Source organism: Garra rufa, chromosome 1 (assembly GCF_049309525.1).
Source record: "Garra rufa chromosome 1, GarRuf1.0, whole genome shotgun sequence".
Taxonomy (NCBI): domain Eukaryota; kingdom Metazoa; phylum Chordata; class Actinopteri; order Cypriniformes; family Cyprinidae; genus Garra; species Garra rufa.
In genome coordinates, this window is record NC_133361.1 from 14,958,491 (window position 1) to 14,972,643 (window position 14,153).

The window sequence follows — 14,153 nt, forward strand, 5'->3', positions numbered from 1 at the left end:
CCAGACAAAAAGTTAGAACAATTTGGCAATTAAGTCTGAATACAAGAGGCATCATTTTGGTAAAGACTGGATAAAATATGTAGAAGGGAAAAAAACAACAACAACTAATATAGCCAACGCTGACAAACTCTCACCAAAAAAGTATTCAAATATTTTACCGTTGTCCCTTGCACAAAGAGATTCTCGGAATCTTATGATATTATTATTATTATTGTTATGTACTTCAGATGTTGAGATATTCAAAGCCTTCATAATTTTACTTTGAGAATTATTAATATTATTTTGCAGCCTGGTGAACCTCTGCCCATCTTTACTTCTGAAGTACTTCACTTCCAGGGGCACGTGCCCCAGTAAAAATATGCTGTGCCCCAATAAAATATCAAATTTGAGTTCTAATTTACATTGATTATCCCATAATAAAGACATTAATAAACTACATGCAACAACTGAATTAACGAGTAATGGGGCTGTGCCCCAGTAGAGCTTTAGGTCTAGCAACTCCCCTGTCCACTTCACTAAGATACTCGTTTTATACACTCTAAAAAATGCTGGGTTGTTTTAACCCAACGTTGGGTCAAATATGGACTAACCCAACTGTTGGGTAAAAAATTTAATTGAAAAATTTAACCCAACAGTTGGGTTAGTCCATATTTGACCCAACGTTGGGTTAAAACAACCCAGCATTTTTTAGAGTGTACCCACACTCATGTTACTGACTGTTCCCAATTAACCTAATTAGTTGCTAAAAGTTCCTCCAGCTGTTTCTTTTTTAGAAACACTTACTTTCAGCCTTTTGTTGCCCCCGTCCCAACTTTGAGACCAGCCATCAAATGTAAAATTGTCAATTTTTTTCCTTCAAATGGAACAGTTATTCAGTTTAAACATTTTATATATTTCTATGTTCTATTGTGAATAAAATAAGTGTTTATGAGGTTTGCAAATTACTGTTTTGTGTTATTTGCATTTTACACAGCGTCCCAATTTGTTTGGAATTGGGGTTATACCTGAACACACTCTTCAGTTTGCGTTTGAGCTTGATATTTAGAATGTATGCTGATAATCCAACACACGATGTCTTCGTAAGAACCAACTAAACTTCCAGCAGCTGCTCCAACAAAACTTCCATACAGACTCCAGTCGCGAGCTCGTTTTGCGCTACACGGCAGTTGTTCTTCAGATTCTTTTAAAGCTTTAGCTACTTCTCTTTCAAGTTTTATGAGATATTCATGCTCTGCTTGTTCTCTTGTTTCACGCTGAATTTTCTCCTGGAGTTTTTTTTTTTTTTTTTTCTTGTGATTTTCCTCCAGGTATTTTATGAAGTTCTGTTGTTGTTCTCCCAAAGCTTTTTCTTTTCTTTCATTTTCTTCCTCAAATAATTTCTGTTTCTCCTCCAGTTTTCTCTGCAGCTCTTTTTGTAGATTTTCATCCGTTTCTTTCTTGATCTCTTCTTCTCTCTTTCTGAATTCTTCCTCACTTTTTCTCAGTTCACTCTGCATCTCTTGTCTTTCTCTCTCATTTTCTTTCTTCATTTGTTCAATTTCTGCTTCATATTTGGCTCTTAGCTCCTCTTCTTTCCTCTTGATCTCTTCTTCTTTCTCTTTCATGATTCTGTCTTGTTCCTCTTTGATGTTCTTCTCCACCTGCTGGAACATCTCACTGGTGTAGAAACTCCCTCCATTTGCTGCCACCATACAGTCAATCTTATCCAGCAATGCAGAAACCTGTCTCTTACCTTTAGTCTCATTATTATTGAACACATGGTATCTCTTTCCACACTGCTGGATGAGGTACTGTAAGCTATCATTAGCTTCAATAAAGTCTTCAATTCTTGTTCCTCTCAGATCATCTCCTCTGGTGAAAAGCACCATGGTGTACATTTTGGATTTGTCTCCAAACATCTCCTGGATCATCTTCACTGCATCTTTCTCCTCTTGAGTGAATCGTCCCAGTGGAATCACCAGCAGAAACACATGTGGACCAGGAGCCGCCATTGAGACGCACTTCGCAATCTCCTTCCTGGTCTCAACATTATCAACTCCAGTATCAAACAGGCCTGGAGTGTCGATCACTGTTATCTGTCTTCTGTTGAACTCTGAAGTTTCTTTCTCACACTCTCTGGTCACTGAGCGTGAAGTCAGTTTCAATATAAAAGCTTCTCTTCTCAGTATCGTGTTTCCCGTTGCACTTTTCCCAACACCCGTCCTTCCCAGAAGCACAATCCTCACAGCAACATAATTGTTTGTTAAACCTGCAAACAGAAAGAAAAGAACAATTACTGGCGTGAAACATAAAACAAAAATAAAATCACACTTACTAAAGCAACCTATTATTCTTCTAGTTATATTCATGAAAATAGTTACTTACATATTGCAAAATAAGGTGGATATACAGTGGTGTGAAAAAGTGTTGGGCCCCCTTAATGATTTTTTTCATGTTTGTCCCACTTTAATGTGTCAGATCATCAAACAAATTTAAATATTAATCAAAGATGACACAACATGCAGTTTTTAAATGAAGGAGAAAAAAAATCCAAACCCACATGGCCCTGTGAGAAAAACTGTTTTCCCCTGAGATCTATCAGTCTGGAAAAGGTTATAAAGCCATTTCTAAACCTTTGGTACTCCAGTGAACCACAGTGAGAGCCATTATCCACAAATGGCAAAAACTTGAAACAGTGGTGAGCCTTCCCAAGAGCGCAGCGATGACTCATCCAAGAGGTCACAAAAGACCCCACAACAACATCTAAAGAACTGCAGGCCTCTCTTGCCTCAGTTAAGGTCAGTGTTCATGACTCCACCATAAGAAAGAGACTGGGCAAAAATGGCCAGCGTGGCAGAGTTCCAAGATGAAAACCGCTGCTGAGCAAAAAGAACATAAAGGCTCATCTCAGTTTTGCCAGAACAGATCTTGATGATCCCCAAGACTTTTAGGAAAATACTCTGTGGACTGACGAGACAAAAGTTGAAATGAAAAAGAAAATGAACATCATACCAACAGTAAAATATGGTGGTGGTAGTGTGATGGTCTGGGGTTGTTTTGCTGCTTCTGGACAAGGAAGACTTGCTGTGATAAATGAAACCATGAATTCTGCCGTCCACCAACAAATCCTGAAGGACAATGTCTGACCATCTGTTTTTGACCTCAAGATGAAGGGAACTTGGGTTGTGCAGCAGGACAATGACCCAAAACACACCAACAAATCCACCTCTGAATGGCTGAAGAAAAACAAAATGAAGACTTTGGAGTGGCCTAGTCAAAGTCCTGACTTGAATCCTATTGAAATGCTGTGGCATGACCTTAAAAAGGCGGTTCATGCTTGAAAACTCTCCAATGTGGCTGAATTACAATTCTGCCAAGATGAGTGGGCCAAAATTTCTGCACAGCGCTGTAACAGACTCATTGCAAGTTATCGCAAACGTTTGATTGCAGTTTTTGCTGCTAAGGGTGGCCCAACCAGCTATCACGTTTAGGGGGCAAAAACTTTTTCACACAGGGCCATGTGGGTTTGGATTTTGTTTTCCCTTCATAATAAAAAATCTTCATACAAAAACTGCATGTTGTGTTTACTTGTGTTATCTTTGATTAATAATTACATTTGTTTGATGATCTGAAATATTAAAGTGTGACAAACATGCAAAAAAACAAAAAATCAGGAAGGGGGCCAACACTTTTTCACACCACTGTATAACAATTTAATTTACAGGATCTTCACAAATTCAAAAACACACCCAATTTGCATAATGGGCTAGAACACATCAACACACTTTTTCATGAACTCATACCTGCTGTTGATGGAGTTTTCTTCAAAGATCTTCTCAGTTCCTCTATTTCAGCTCTGTGTTTGTTTCTCTCCAGTTCTACTCGAGCCTGAAGGTACATGAAGGTTGTGTAGCAACTTCCTCTGTTCTCTTGTACCATGTTCTCCACATCCTGCAACAGATCTAGAATCTGTGAGCCATTCTCGAAAACAAACTGTCGACCTCCAAATGACTGAGGACACATGTGAGTTTTACTACTGATCAGTTTACTAAACACGTTCTTCTCCTGGATTATAAGAACCATGAGGTGGTTTTTGATCCTTGAGCTAAAAGTCCTCTGGATCGCCTCCATTTCTGCTTTGTCTGCATCAGTCAGTGGAGGGTCAGGAATAATGAGGAGGAAAACATGAACTCCAGGCTCACAGAGAGACACTGATTGATGAGTCTGATGCATCACTTCTTCTTCTGAGAGCTGAGTCAGAGATGGAAGCTCCACCAGACTGATCTGACGTCTATGAAGCTCCATGTCTCTCCTTGCACACTCTTTCTCTTTCAGGTGTAAGAGGGGAAGAAACTGCTTTTTCCCTCTTATAAGTTTTGATACGAAGGCTTTCAGTCTTCCATCACTTCCACACAACACAACACACAGCTTCTGTCTTCTGCTCGCATATACACTTCCTTAAACAACAACAATAAAAGAGTTCACTGTAACGTTTTCAAATATATTTTTTTTATTATATTAATTTCACAAATGTTAGTAATTAAAAAAAAACTTGGCTTTATCTCGGTTCATAAACTTACTCTTTGCTCGATCACGCTCTGCTCTTAGATCTGGAGTACTAACTGTAAAAAATGTGTGGAAACATGAATACAGAACTGGTGTCAGAACACAGCTGAATATGTCATTGCAAAAGCAAGAATACTTACGAAGGGATATTTTTGATATATTATGAAGAAAACCTTTTGCTTCCTTTTTCTTTGTACGAGTGCCTGACTTCTATACTGAGTGAGGTAAAAGATCTGCTCCAATCTTCATCAACTGATGATCCTTCTGTATCATCATAAGGCTCATGTGTGAGATATTCTTCACTGTTTTCTCCAAGGATTTTCTCTAATCGTTGCAATACTATTTAGCACCATTCCTCATTTTTATGATCAAGCTGCAGATGTCCTCCTCCACATTCAGTGTTTAACTGCTTAATTAATTCATTAGCTCTCACAGACGCTCCTTCAGCACCATGTGTCTCTTTATCAGTCGTGATCACTATAGTGCGTTTAATCGCCTCATCACTGAATTCTTTCAGGACAATTTTCACTCTTCTCATTTCCTCCATAGTGAAGTCTTTATACTGCAGTATGATTATGATCACATGAGGTCCTGAATCAGACAGATACACACACGCTCTCACTGTCAGTTTTCTCACCATTTTCTTTTAAACTTGAAATTTAACACAAGTGAATTTTTTATGTCCATTTTTTTAATAGACATGTATTTTTAAACAGCAGATTTTTTTTGTTCTGAATTCTTAGACTTTAAATATCCAGTTTTTAAAAATACTACTTTAAGTTTTCAAGATGAAGAAGAAATTCAGAACATCAAATTCAGTATTCAAAATTCAAACACAGAAATTCAGATTGTATAGAAAGTAGGTCAAAGGATATCCACAGGGAAGAGTAGATGATCTCCGAAAAGTCAAACGAAGCATTTACTGTGACTGGGCGGGAGGAGAAATGTTAGGTTAACTTGTCGTGGCCACAACATATTAACTTGTGGTAGTGTGATAATATGTCATGGCCACAAGATTGTTTTGTCAAGGTAATGATATGCTGGAATGACTAGCCTATAGCTGTAACGCCGTGGGAAATGAGAAGCCAAAGGAAAACGAAAAGAGCCAGGAATAACTAATAATACTTATTTATTAAATAAAAAGGAACAAAAATCCAAGGGAATAAACGACATGACGCAACATTAAGACAAGACAAAGAAACTCAGAAGACAAACGACTTATAAAGAGAGTGACTAATTACAAAGACAGGTCTACACATTCAAGGAAACGAGGGGGGAGGTCAAAAAATGGGCATAAGGTTAAACTAAGGCAAATTGAACAAAAGGCGGAGACAAAGGGAGAAACCAAAGCATGGAAACATGGGGAAAAAACACTAGGAACAGAAATAAAGTCCTTAATCCTGACAATAGCATAGTTACACAGTTAACTATAACATTTTACACGTAATTGTGTTTCACCTGACAAACCAACTCATACATCCTATTGGTAAAAGATTTTTGATTGATCATACAAGGGGAATTCCATTACATGATCTTCAACATGTTTTCAACACTACCGACATGAGCTCAATGAAATGTTCTATTAGTTGATAATAATCTGGCCGGTAATATGTTAATATGTTTTTATCTTTGGCGGTGCCTGACGCAAAGAGCCATGGAAGTGTATGGCAAGATTTTGGATGCAGGAGCACGCTTGGGCATTAACTGATCTTGTCTTTTTATTTCATATTTGTATATTATTATTAATATTATTATTATGGCTGATACATTAGGCCTAATATTGAAATAATTATATTAACATGGTTAGGGCTATATTTTTAGGCAATATTTATTGTTATATATGCTTATTTCCCTTTCAATTCGTGTCATGCTTTAAATCACGTTCTGTATAGTATTATTAATATGCTACCATATTTTGTGCTACCATAATTATGCTCACAAAAAAATACTTGCATATGATAATAAATGAGCATGTTGTGTTTTCATTTACAAATGAAACTACATGAATGATTCATTCCTCAATGAGACAATATAATAGTCTAATAATTAGCCAAAATGAAATAATTCAACCTTTATTCTGCACGTCCAGTAAAAAATCCTCTAATTACAAGCTGTATTTGCATGTCGCCAGAACTATTTAGAACGTTAAAATATCAAATGAAGGAAAAACTAAGCAAATACATAACAACGAATATAACTAGTAATTATTATTATTATTATTGTTACTATTATTACTATTATTATATATACAAACATTACAGGAAAAGACGATCAGTTAATTGACTTAACCTACATGACTGTGGGATGGATAAAAATGTTATATCCATCTCCGAATCACACTCGCAATAAATCTCCTCCACAGCTTTCAGCTCCACCCTGCTTCATACTATAATGACGCCATTGAATGGAAAACTGTATTTACCTTGGCATAGTTAAATAATAACAGTTCAGTACATGGACATGACATACCATGAGTCTCAAACACCACCATTTCCTCCTTCTTATATAAATGTGGTGTTTGCAAAAGACCACTGAAAAATAGGTCAATTCCAACATAACACTGACTATTACGCAATAGTCCCGATCATTAATAGTTACGCCCCCAACATTTGTATCGCCCAATCATCAGTAACTTAGGTACATCAGTAAAATAAGCCTGTTACATTGCAGTACATAAGATTTCACTTACCACATAAAAGGAGAGATGACTACGCTGATGATGGCCAATGATTTACAGATCCTGAGCATCACTAAAGCATCTAAACTTGTGTGGTAAGTCGCTGGAGTATAACTTTACACAGAGCACATGCGACCACAATATGTGACCCTGGACCACAAAACCAGTCATAAGTGTAAATTTGTCGAAATTGAGATTCTTACTTCATCTTAAAGCTGAGTAAATAAGCTTTCCATTGGTATATTGTTTGTTAAAATAGGACAATGTTTGTCTGAGATACAACTATTTGAAAACCTGGAATCTAAGGGTGCAAAAAAATCTAAATATTGAGAAAATCGCCTTAAAAGTTGTCCAAATGAAGTTATTAGCAATGCATATGCATGTTGCTAATGAAAAATCAAGTTTTTATATATTTATGGTAGAAAATTTACAAAATGTCTTTATGGAACATGATCTTTACTTAATATGCTAATGATTTTTGGCATAAAAGAAAAATCGATAATTTTGACCCATACAATGTATTTTTTACCTGCACTTGTAAAAAATGTACTGTAAAATTTACAGCAAGTTACTGTAAATTTGGTATGTCACTGTAAATTTTTTACAAGTGCACTGTAAATTATTAACTACAGTTTTACTGTTAAAATACAGCAATTTTTTGTACATACTGTATACAAGCAACGATGTATACATTTTTTTACAGCTGCTGACAAAACACAGACATATTCCTGACACTGTGAAATTGCAGCAATAGTTCGCAATTTTACAAGTGTACTGGAAATCATTAAATAACATTTTACTGTAAAAATATTGTACTACTTTAATTTTTGTATTCTTTATTTGCAGTATTTATTTTCCAGATTGCTGAATAATAATGACTAGCAATTGAAACTATTTATTAACTGCATAAGCTTTAAACAATATTTAACTGCATAAAGTGTTGTATAGTATGAAACTCAGTGCACCTATTATTTAATAAAAACACAAATAATAATAATTTGACACATCTTAATCTTGAAAAACAGGTCCAATTTTATTTAACAACTCTCCATTTTAACTCTCAAATTTGCATGAAAGAAATGTCATAGAGCAGTGTATTTAGTATTATTTTGAATTCCAAAATAAATTGGGCATGAAAATATTTACTTGAAACATATATTACCCTGCGAAACTTTAAGTTTAACCAATATTTTGTCAAAGTTTAACCAACATCAAGTTAACCAACATGGTCATAATTAAATGGTTCTAAATACCAGAAAGACAGCGATGAATTTTCACAACTTCATGAACAGTCCAACATGGCCAAACAACAAGCCCTCAAGTGAGTCCAACAACTTCTGATCAAAAAAGGAGAACAGTTCAGCTCCAGATATTTCCCCAACCCCAGGATGCAAAGAGTGGCTAAAAATATAGAAAAAAACAAAAAGGGCAATACATTAGATATTTTACAAAACAATGACACAGTCAGATACAGACAGAGGGATGACAGATACAGTCAAATGCAGAGAGAGTGATGATTGTTACAGTTAGATCAGTATGATATTAAACAGTAAAACAGTAAAATTGTGAAAATGTATTACAATTTTTACAAGTTATTACAAGTTTTATATTTTACTATACTTTCAAATAGAATTTATTTCTGAGATGCAAAGCTGAATGTTCAGTATCATTACACCACTGTTACATGATCTTTCAGAGATCATCCTCATTTATTATCAATATGCTGATTTATTGTCAATGTTATTGTCAATGTTGTCAGTGTATGTTTTGGAGCCTGTGGTACTTTTTCAGGATTCTTTGATGAATAAGTTTAAAAGCAGTTATTTAAAAGAAAAATTGTAACTAAAAATATAAATCTTTACAATCAATTTCAATGTAACATACTTGTTGGATAAAAGTAAAAAAAAAAAAAAAAAAAAAAAATCCATGAAAGAATCCTGAAAAAAGTATCACAGGTTATTAAAAATATTAAGCAGCACAATTGCTTCTAACATTGATAATAAATTAGCATATACAATAATTTCTAAAGGATCATGTGACACTGGAGTAATTAGAAGACTAGAGTATTGATGCTGAAAATTCAGAAATAAATTACATTTTAAAGTATATTAAAATGGATAAAACATTTTAAATTTTAATAATATTTCACAACATTATATTTTTTCCTGTATTTTTGATCAATTAAATGCAGCCTTGATGAGCAGAATATACTTATTTCAAAACATAAAACCTACTGATCACAAACTTTTGAACGCTAGTGTAGATAAAGGATAAAAGAACATAATAAAAGTAAAACGATCTTAATGTATGTGTACTTACATGTCAGTAATTCCACTGAAAATCCTTCGCATTGCAAAGAAGACTGGTAACTTGGGCTCACTTTAACTGGTTTCTTCTGTGCCCTGTCATTTTAGATGGGTCTTTTCCTTTCAACTTCTTTGTTTCTCTCTCAGGATAAATATCTACAAAACAGTAAGGAAGCAGACAATACGTAATTCACATTAGTTTTAGCTTTTGTACATCTGAATTATTCTCCCTAAAACAAACCTCTCTCTTCTTGAGTTGAGAAACATATTCTATCATATCTACATGTAAACTGCAGGTTCTCAGATTGTTAGAATGCAAATATTACCTTTGAATGAACTGCAAAGCTCCGTCTGTCTCCTCCTGGTAATGTTAGTCCAGAATATGTAATATGATGCGAACAGGCCAGACAGGACAATGGGCTGGATTAATGCATTCTTCAAATCAAAGTTAGCAAAAAGCATTAACGTTACATTCAAACAATAAGCGAATAAGCAAGTTATCAAAGGTCCTAGTACAGGGCTGCTCAACCCTGCTCCTGGAGATCTACCTACCTGCAGATTTTTGTTCCAGCCCTGCTCCAACACAGCTGTCTGTAATTATCAAGTGATACTTAAGAGATTAATTAGCTGGTTCAGGTGTGTTTCTTAAGGGTTGGAGCTGAACTTTGCTGGATAGTAGATCTCCAGGAACAGGGTTGGGCACCCCTGTCCTAGTACATCTCACTGCTTACGTTTTTTTTTTTTTTTTTTTTTTTTTTTTTATTGCATTGAAATAATAACATACATTAGTAAAAAGAAAAAAAAGAAAGAAAACTTGACAGTAACAGTACAAATACAGGGTATGCTAGGGGGAATTTAGAATAAAATATTAAATCAAGTACAAATTTTCAAAGTTTTCAGTGCCTTTTGCTTTAAAGAGAATCTTATAGAATCAATATACAGTTCCATTTCTTTTTTAAATAATATAAAACAGGGTTTTTTTTTCCAGAGAATTTACATTTGTGAATATGAAACTTTGCTAACAGAAGGATCAGATTAATAATGTAAATACTATTGGTAGCATGACAGTCTCTTTGATTCTTGAAAACACCAAACAGCACATATTTCCAAAATAAAATAAAATCAACATCAATATTCTTAACAATAAACTCACAAACTTTTTCCCAAAAGGGTTTTACAAGTGGGCAGTACCAGTATAAGTGAACCACAGTTTCTAAGCTGTTATTACAAAAAGTACAATTTGTATCTATATCGCTTTTAAATTTCACAAGAAAATGTTTTGTTGGGTAGATCCTATGAATTAGTTTAAATGAAACTTCCTTTATTTTATTTGTTATTAAATACTGATTAGGAAGTAACCAAACCTTTTTCCAAACAATATCATCTGAGAACCGGTTCCAGAATGAATGAACATAAGGCAAAGATACAATATTTCTTTGAAATAAAGTTCTTATACCTCTGTTATGAGAGTTAAGTGACAAACATATCCTACCTTCATAGGTATTTCCAATATTAGGTAGGGACCAAAGTGTAGTATTTAATCTTGTTGTATATTTAAATAAAATACAAATTTTAGGGGATATGGCATCAAAAACTTTGGCAAAATCCTTTGGTGTTACAGGGATTTTGTAAAAAGCCAAAAATTCGCCAAAAGTGAAAAGAAAACCACTAAAATTAAACAATTGATCTACCAGAATTATGCCATTCTTAAACCAATATTCAAGAAGAAGAGATTTACGCTTATACACAATGTCCTTGTTATTCCAGATATAATACCTATGCGGTGAGAAATTGTGCTTGTAGATTAAAGACCATGAAAGAAAAGCCTGGCGATGAAACTCAGCTAGTTTTACTGGTATTTTATCAATATCGTAATTGCAACTAAGGAAAAACTGTAAACCACCCAAGTTGGAAAAAATATAGGAGGGAATAAAATTCCAAATGGAATTGGGATTTCTGATTATCTGCCTAAGCCAATTAACTTTAAATGTATTATTTAATGTTGCAAAATCCAAAAAATTTAGGCCACCCTTTTCATAAGCATTCATAATAACCGTTTTCTTTATATAATGCGTTACGTTAACCGCTTTAACAGCACCGTTCAGAGTTTACGTGACACACACATCCTCCGTGAGCGGCTGACCGCGAATCGCGAGCCCTAAATACGCGTTTTATTTCGGCGCCCTGCACTGCCGAATCCGCGCACAAGTCTCTCTCGTGCTCCGCGGACGGAGGATTTGTTATAATCTGCGGTTACCGCAAATGTTTATGACACCTTAGTTACAAAATATGAAAAAAATAAAACAGAAATAAGACACTTACCACAGTTGTGAATCGATCTTCTTGCTGCTCCCAAATGTCGACTGTTGAAGATAATCCCACCTCTTTAGATTTGAAATTTACCAGAATGCATTGCGGTTTACAGCAATATGCTGTATTAGCTGTATTATAAGAAATACAACCCGCTGCTGTAAAATATTGCTGTAATTTTTACAGCAATTCGTTACAGTGTATGCTACAAATATACCCGTGCTACTTAAAGTTCCCATATTGTCAAAATCGAAATTTCCTGGCTTTTTTCATGATAACTGAGGTCTAGGGGCTATGTAACTACCATATGAGTTTCAAAACAGTCAATCCACAGTAAACTGCACACAGCCTGCTTAAAGTAGCTGTTCATTTTCACGAGCCGCTGTGACTTCCGTAACGATGTGACGTCCGATCTACTCAGTCACCACCTTCAGTCACCACCCCAGCACCAACCACCGTCCCACCCTCCTTTTGTCAAACCCAGACAATATCGCGTCCATAACATTGCTAAGCAACAACAACACGAAAATAAGCCGAGAAAACCCTGTTCAGTCGATAGATGTCGAAACTACATCATTGCACAGGCTTCAGAACAACGTGAATATAAGAGACCAGTGGCACGTCAACTTCAGCCTCTTTCACACAGCGATTCCGGTAAATACACGGATAATGTGTCCCATGATTTGTTCCGGAGTTGTTTGATTTGGTTCATTCACAGTTGTTTTCCGGAATCTGTGCGTGCTTTACACACAAACCATAAAGACATGTGACGTTTGGATGTGAGATCTAATGCGACGCGTACGTTTCACTAAACTGAAACTAACCTGAACAAACTGTGCTTCAGCGCTGCCTGATCGCCGCTTCATTCCACTTTGCACGTATTTTTTCATCGTGAAGAGTCGCATGATAACGTGCATCATCACTACAACACTGCCTTTATGGTTCTGGCTTTTGTTGACACAGCGCTCGTTCCCGTAATTTTCCAGAATCAGCGCGCATTGTGAAAGGGGCTTTACTAAAGCAACAGTTATGTAGCTTACTGCATTCGGTGTTTGAAAAAGAAAAAAACATTAATGATCATTCTGAAATATCCTGTTGAGTATCAGCAGGCTAGGCTCTCTCTATTGCTCTGGGCTCGGTTAAAGCGTACATGACCGTAGTTACCTGTGATTGGCCTGGCTGTGCGTCACTCAGAAAACAACAGGCCAATCAGAAGAGAGGCTCGTGAATATTAATTAGATGGACCTTTTTCCTAAAAAAGGAGCTGTAAAAATATATTGAGATGGATTTTGGCACTTATACCGCAAATATATATTCTTAAGGACATCAACAACTAAAATAAACCTCCAGAGATGTGTACAATATGGGACCTTTAAGACTGGTTTTGTGGTCCAGGGTCACATATGTGAGAGTAAAATGTCGCGGATTCAAAACGACAGATTCAACAAACCACATATTAAAAGCGGCAAGAGCGCTGTAATTAAATATATATTTCATCTATGTGTGAGCTATTGAGATGAGCAGCTCTGTGAAACAGCCAATCAGAGCAGAGCTCCTCATTAATATTCACAGATCTTCCATATAAGGCAATCACAGAGCATTTCATTCTAGGGACAAATCCTAGGGTTGTAAATGGACTTGTAAAACCATTTCTGGAGAATTTTTGCCCTTTCCTATGCCATATACCTTCTATGTAGATATCAGAGAACAATTTAAAATATTGTTTCAATGCATACTATGGCACCTTTAATACATCAGCTCATCCATGAACATGATTTCTGCCCGAGTCCTGTCGTAATCCATGGGCTATGGAAATAAAGTAGACAACTTCTTTGATTCCACACTTAATCACAGCGTCATCAAACTATGCCTTTGTTTCTTTGCTTGTTTTGACTATGTGGCTTTTAGTGGCAAAAATTACATACTGTGCCTTTAAGTATTTGTTTGTTGGTGGTTTACTGCCACAAGTGTTCATTTCAGGTGGAAACTGCTGCAACGTGTATGTATAGGCACATTTTCAGAGTTTTGCAGAAATGTAAGAAGGGCCAGGTTTTAATGTCACTGTTTTAAATAGGGCTGCACGATATATCAAAATAAATCATTTTAATAATAGGCTACTTCAAAGCTTTTCAAAATGTCAAAGTTTAGCTGAGAATAGATTGGGTACGCAACTCACTTGGTAGACAATAAGTTGCAGAAACAATCATTCTCATTGACGCAGCCAGTTATGTTTTAAATTAATGTAAACAGCTGAGAAAGAAATCGGATGGGTATCATTACATTGGATTCATGCAGTCGGTCTTACTAGGGTCGGT

General features: G+C 35.7%; 1 protein-coding gene across 1 annotated transcript; it reads right to left on the minus strand.

The window, feature by feature from the left end:
- Positions 1-998: 998 nt before the first annotated feature.
- On the minus strand, positions 999-5,185 carry LOC141288392 (GTPase IMAP family member 8). The gene is made up of 3 exons (XM_073820563.1): positions 4,996-5,185; positions 3,783-4,436; positions 999-2,248 (listed from the first exon to the last, which is right to left on the minus strand). Exons 1-3 carry the CDS (start codon positions 5,183-5,185, stop codon positions 999-1,001), a joined length of 2,094 nt encoding a protein of 697 aa, XP_073676664.1.
- Between the last annotated feature and the right edge of the window lie 8,968 nt (positions 5,186-14,153).

Coding starts and splice junctions, on each gene's coding strand:
- LOC141288392 (XM_073820563.1), bottom strand. CDS start 5,185: ATGGTGAGAAAACTGACAGTGAGAGCGTGTGTGTATCTGTCTGATTCA. Junction 4,437..4,995: donor GACTGATAAAGAGACACATG/GTGCTGAAGGAG, acceptor TTGTTGTTTAAG/GAAGTGTATATGCGAGCAGA. Junction 2,249..3,782: donor GAAAACTCCATCAACAGCAG/GTATGAGTTCAT, acceptor TTCTGTTTGCAG/GTTTAACAAACAATTATGTT.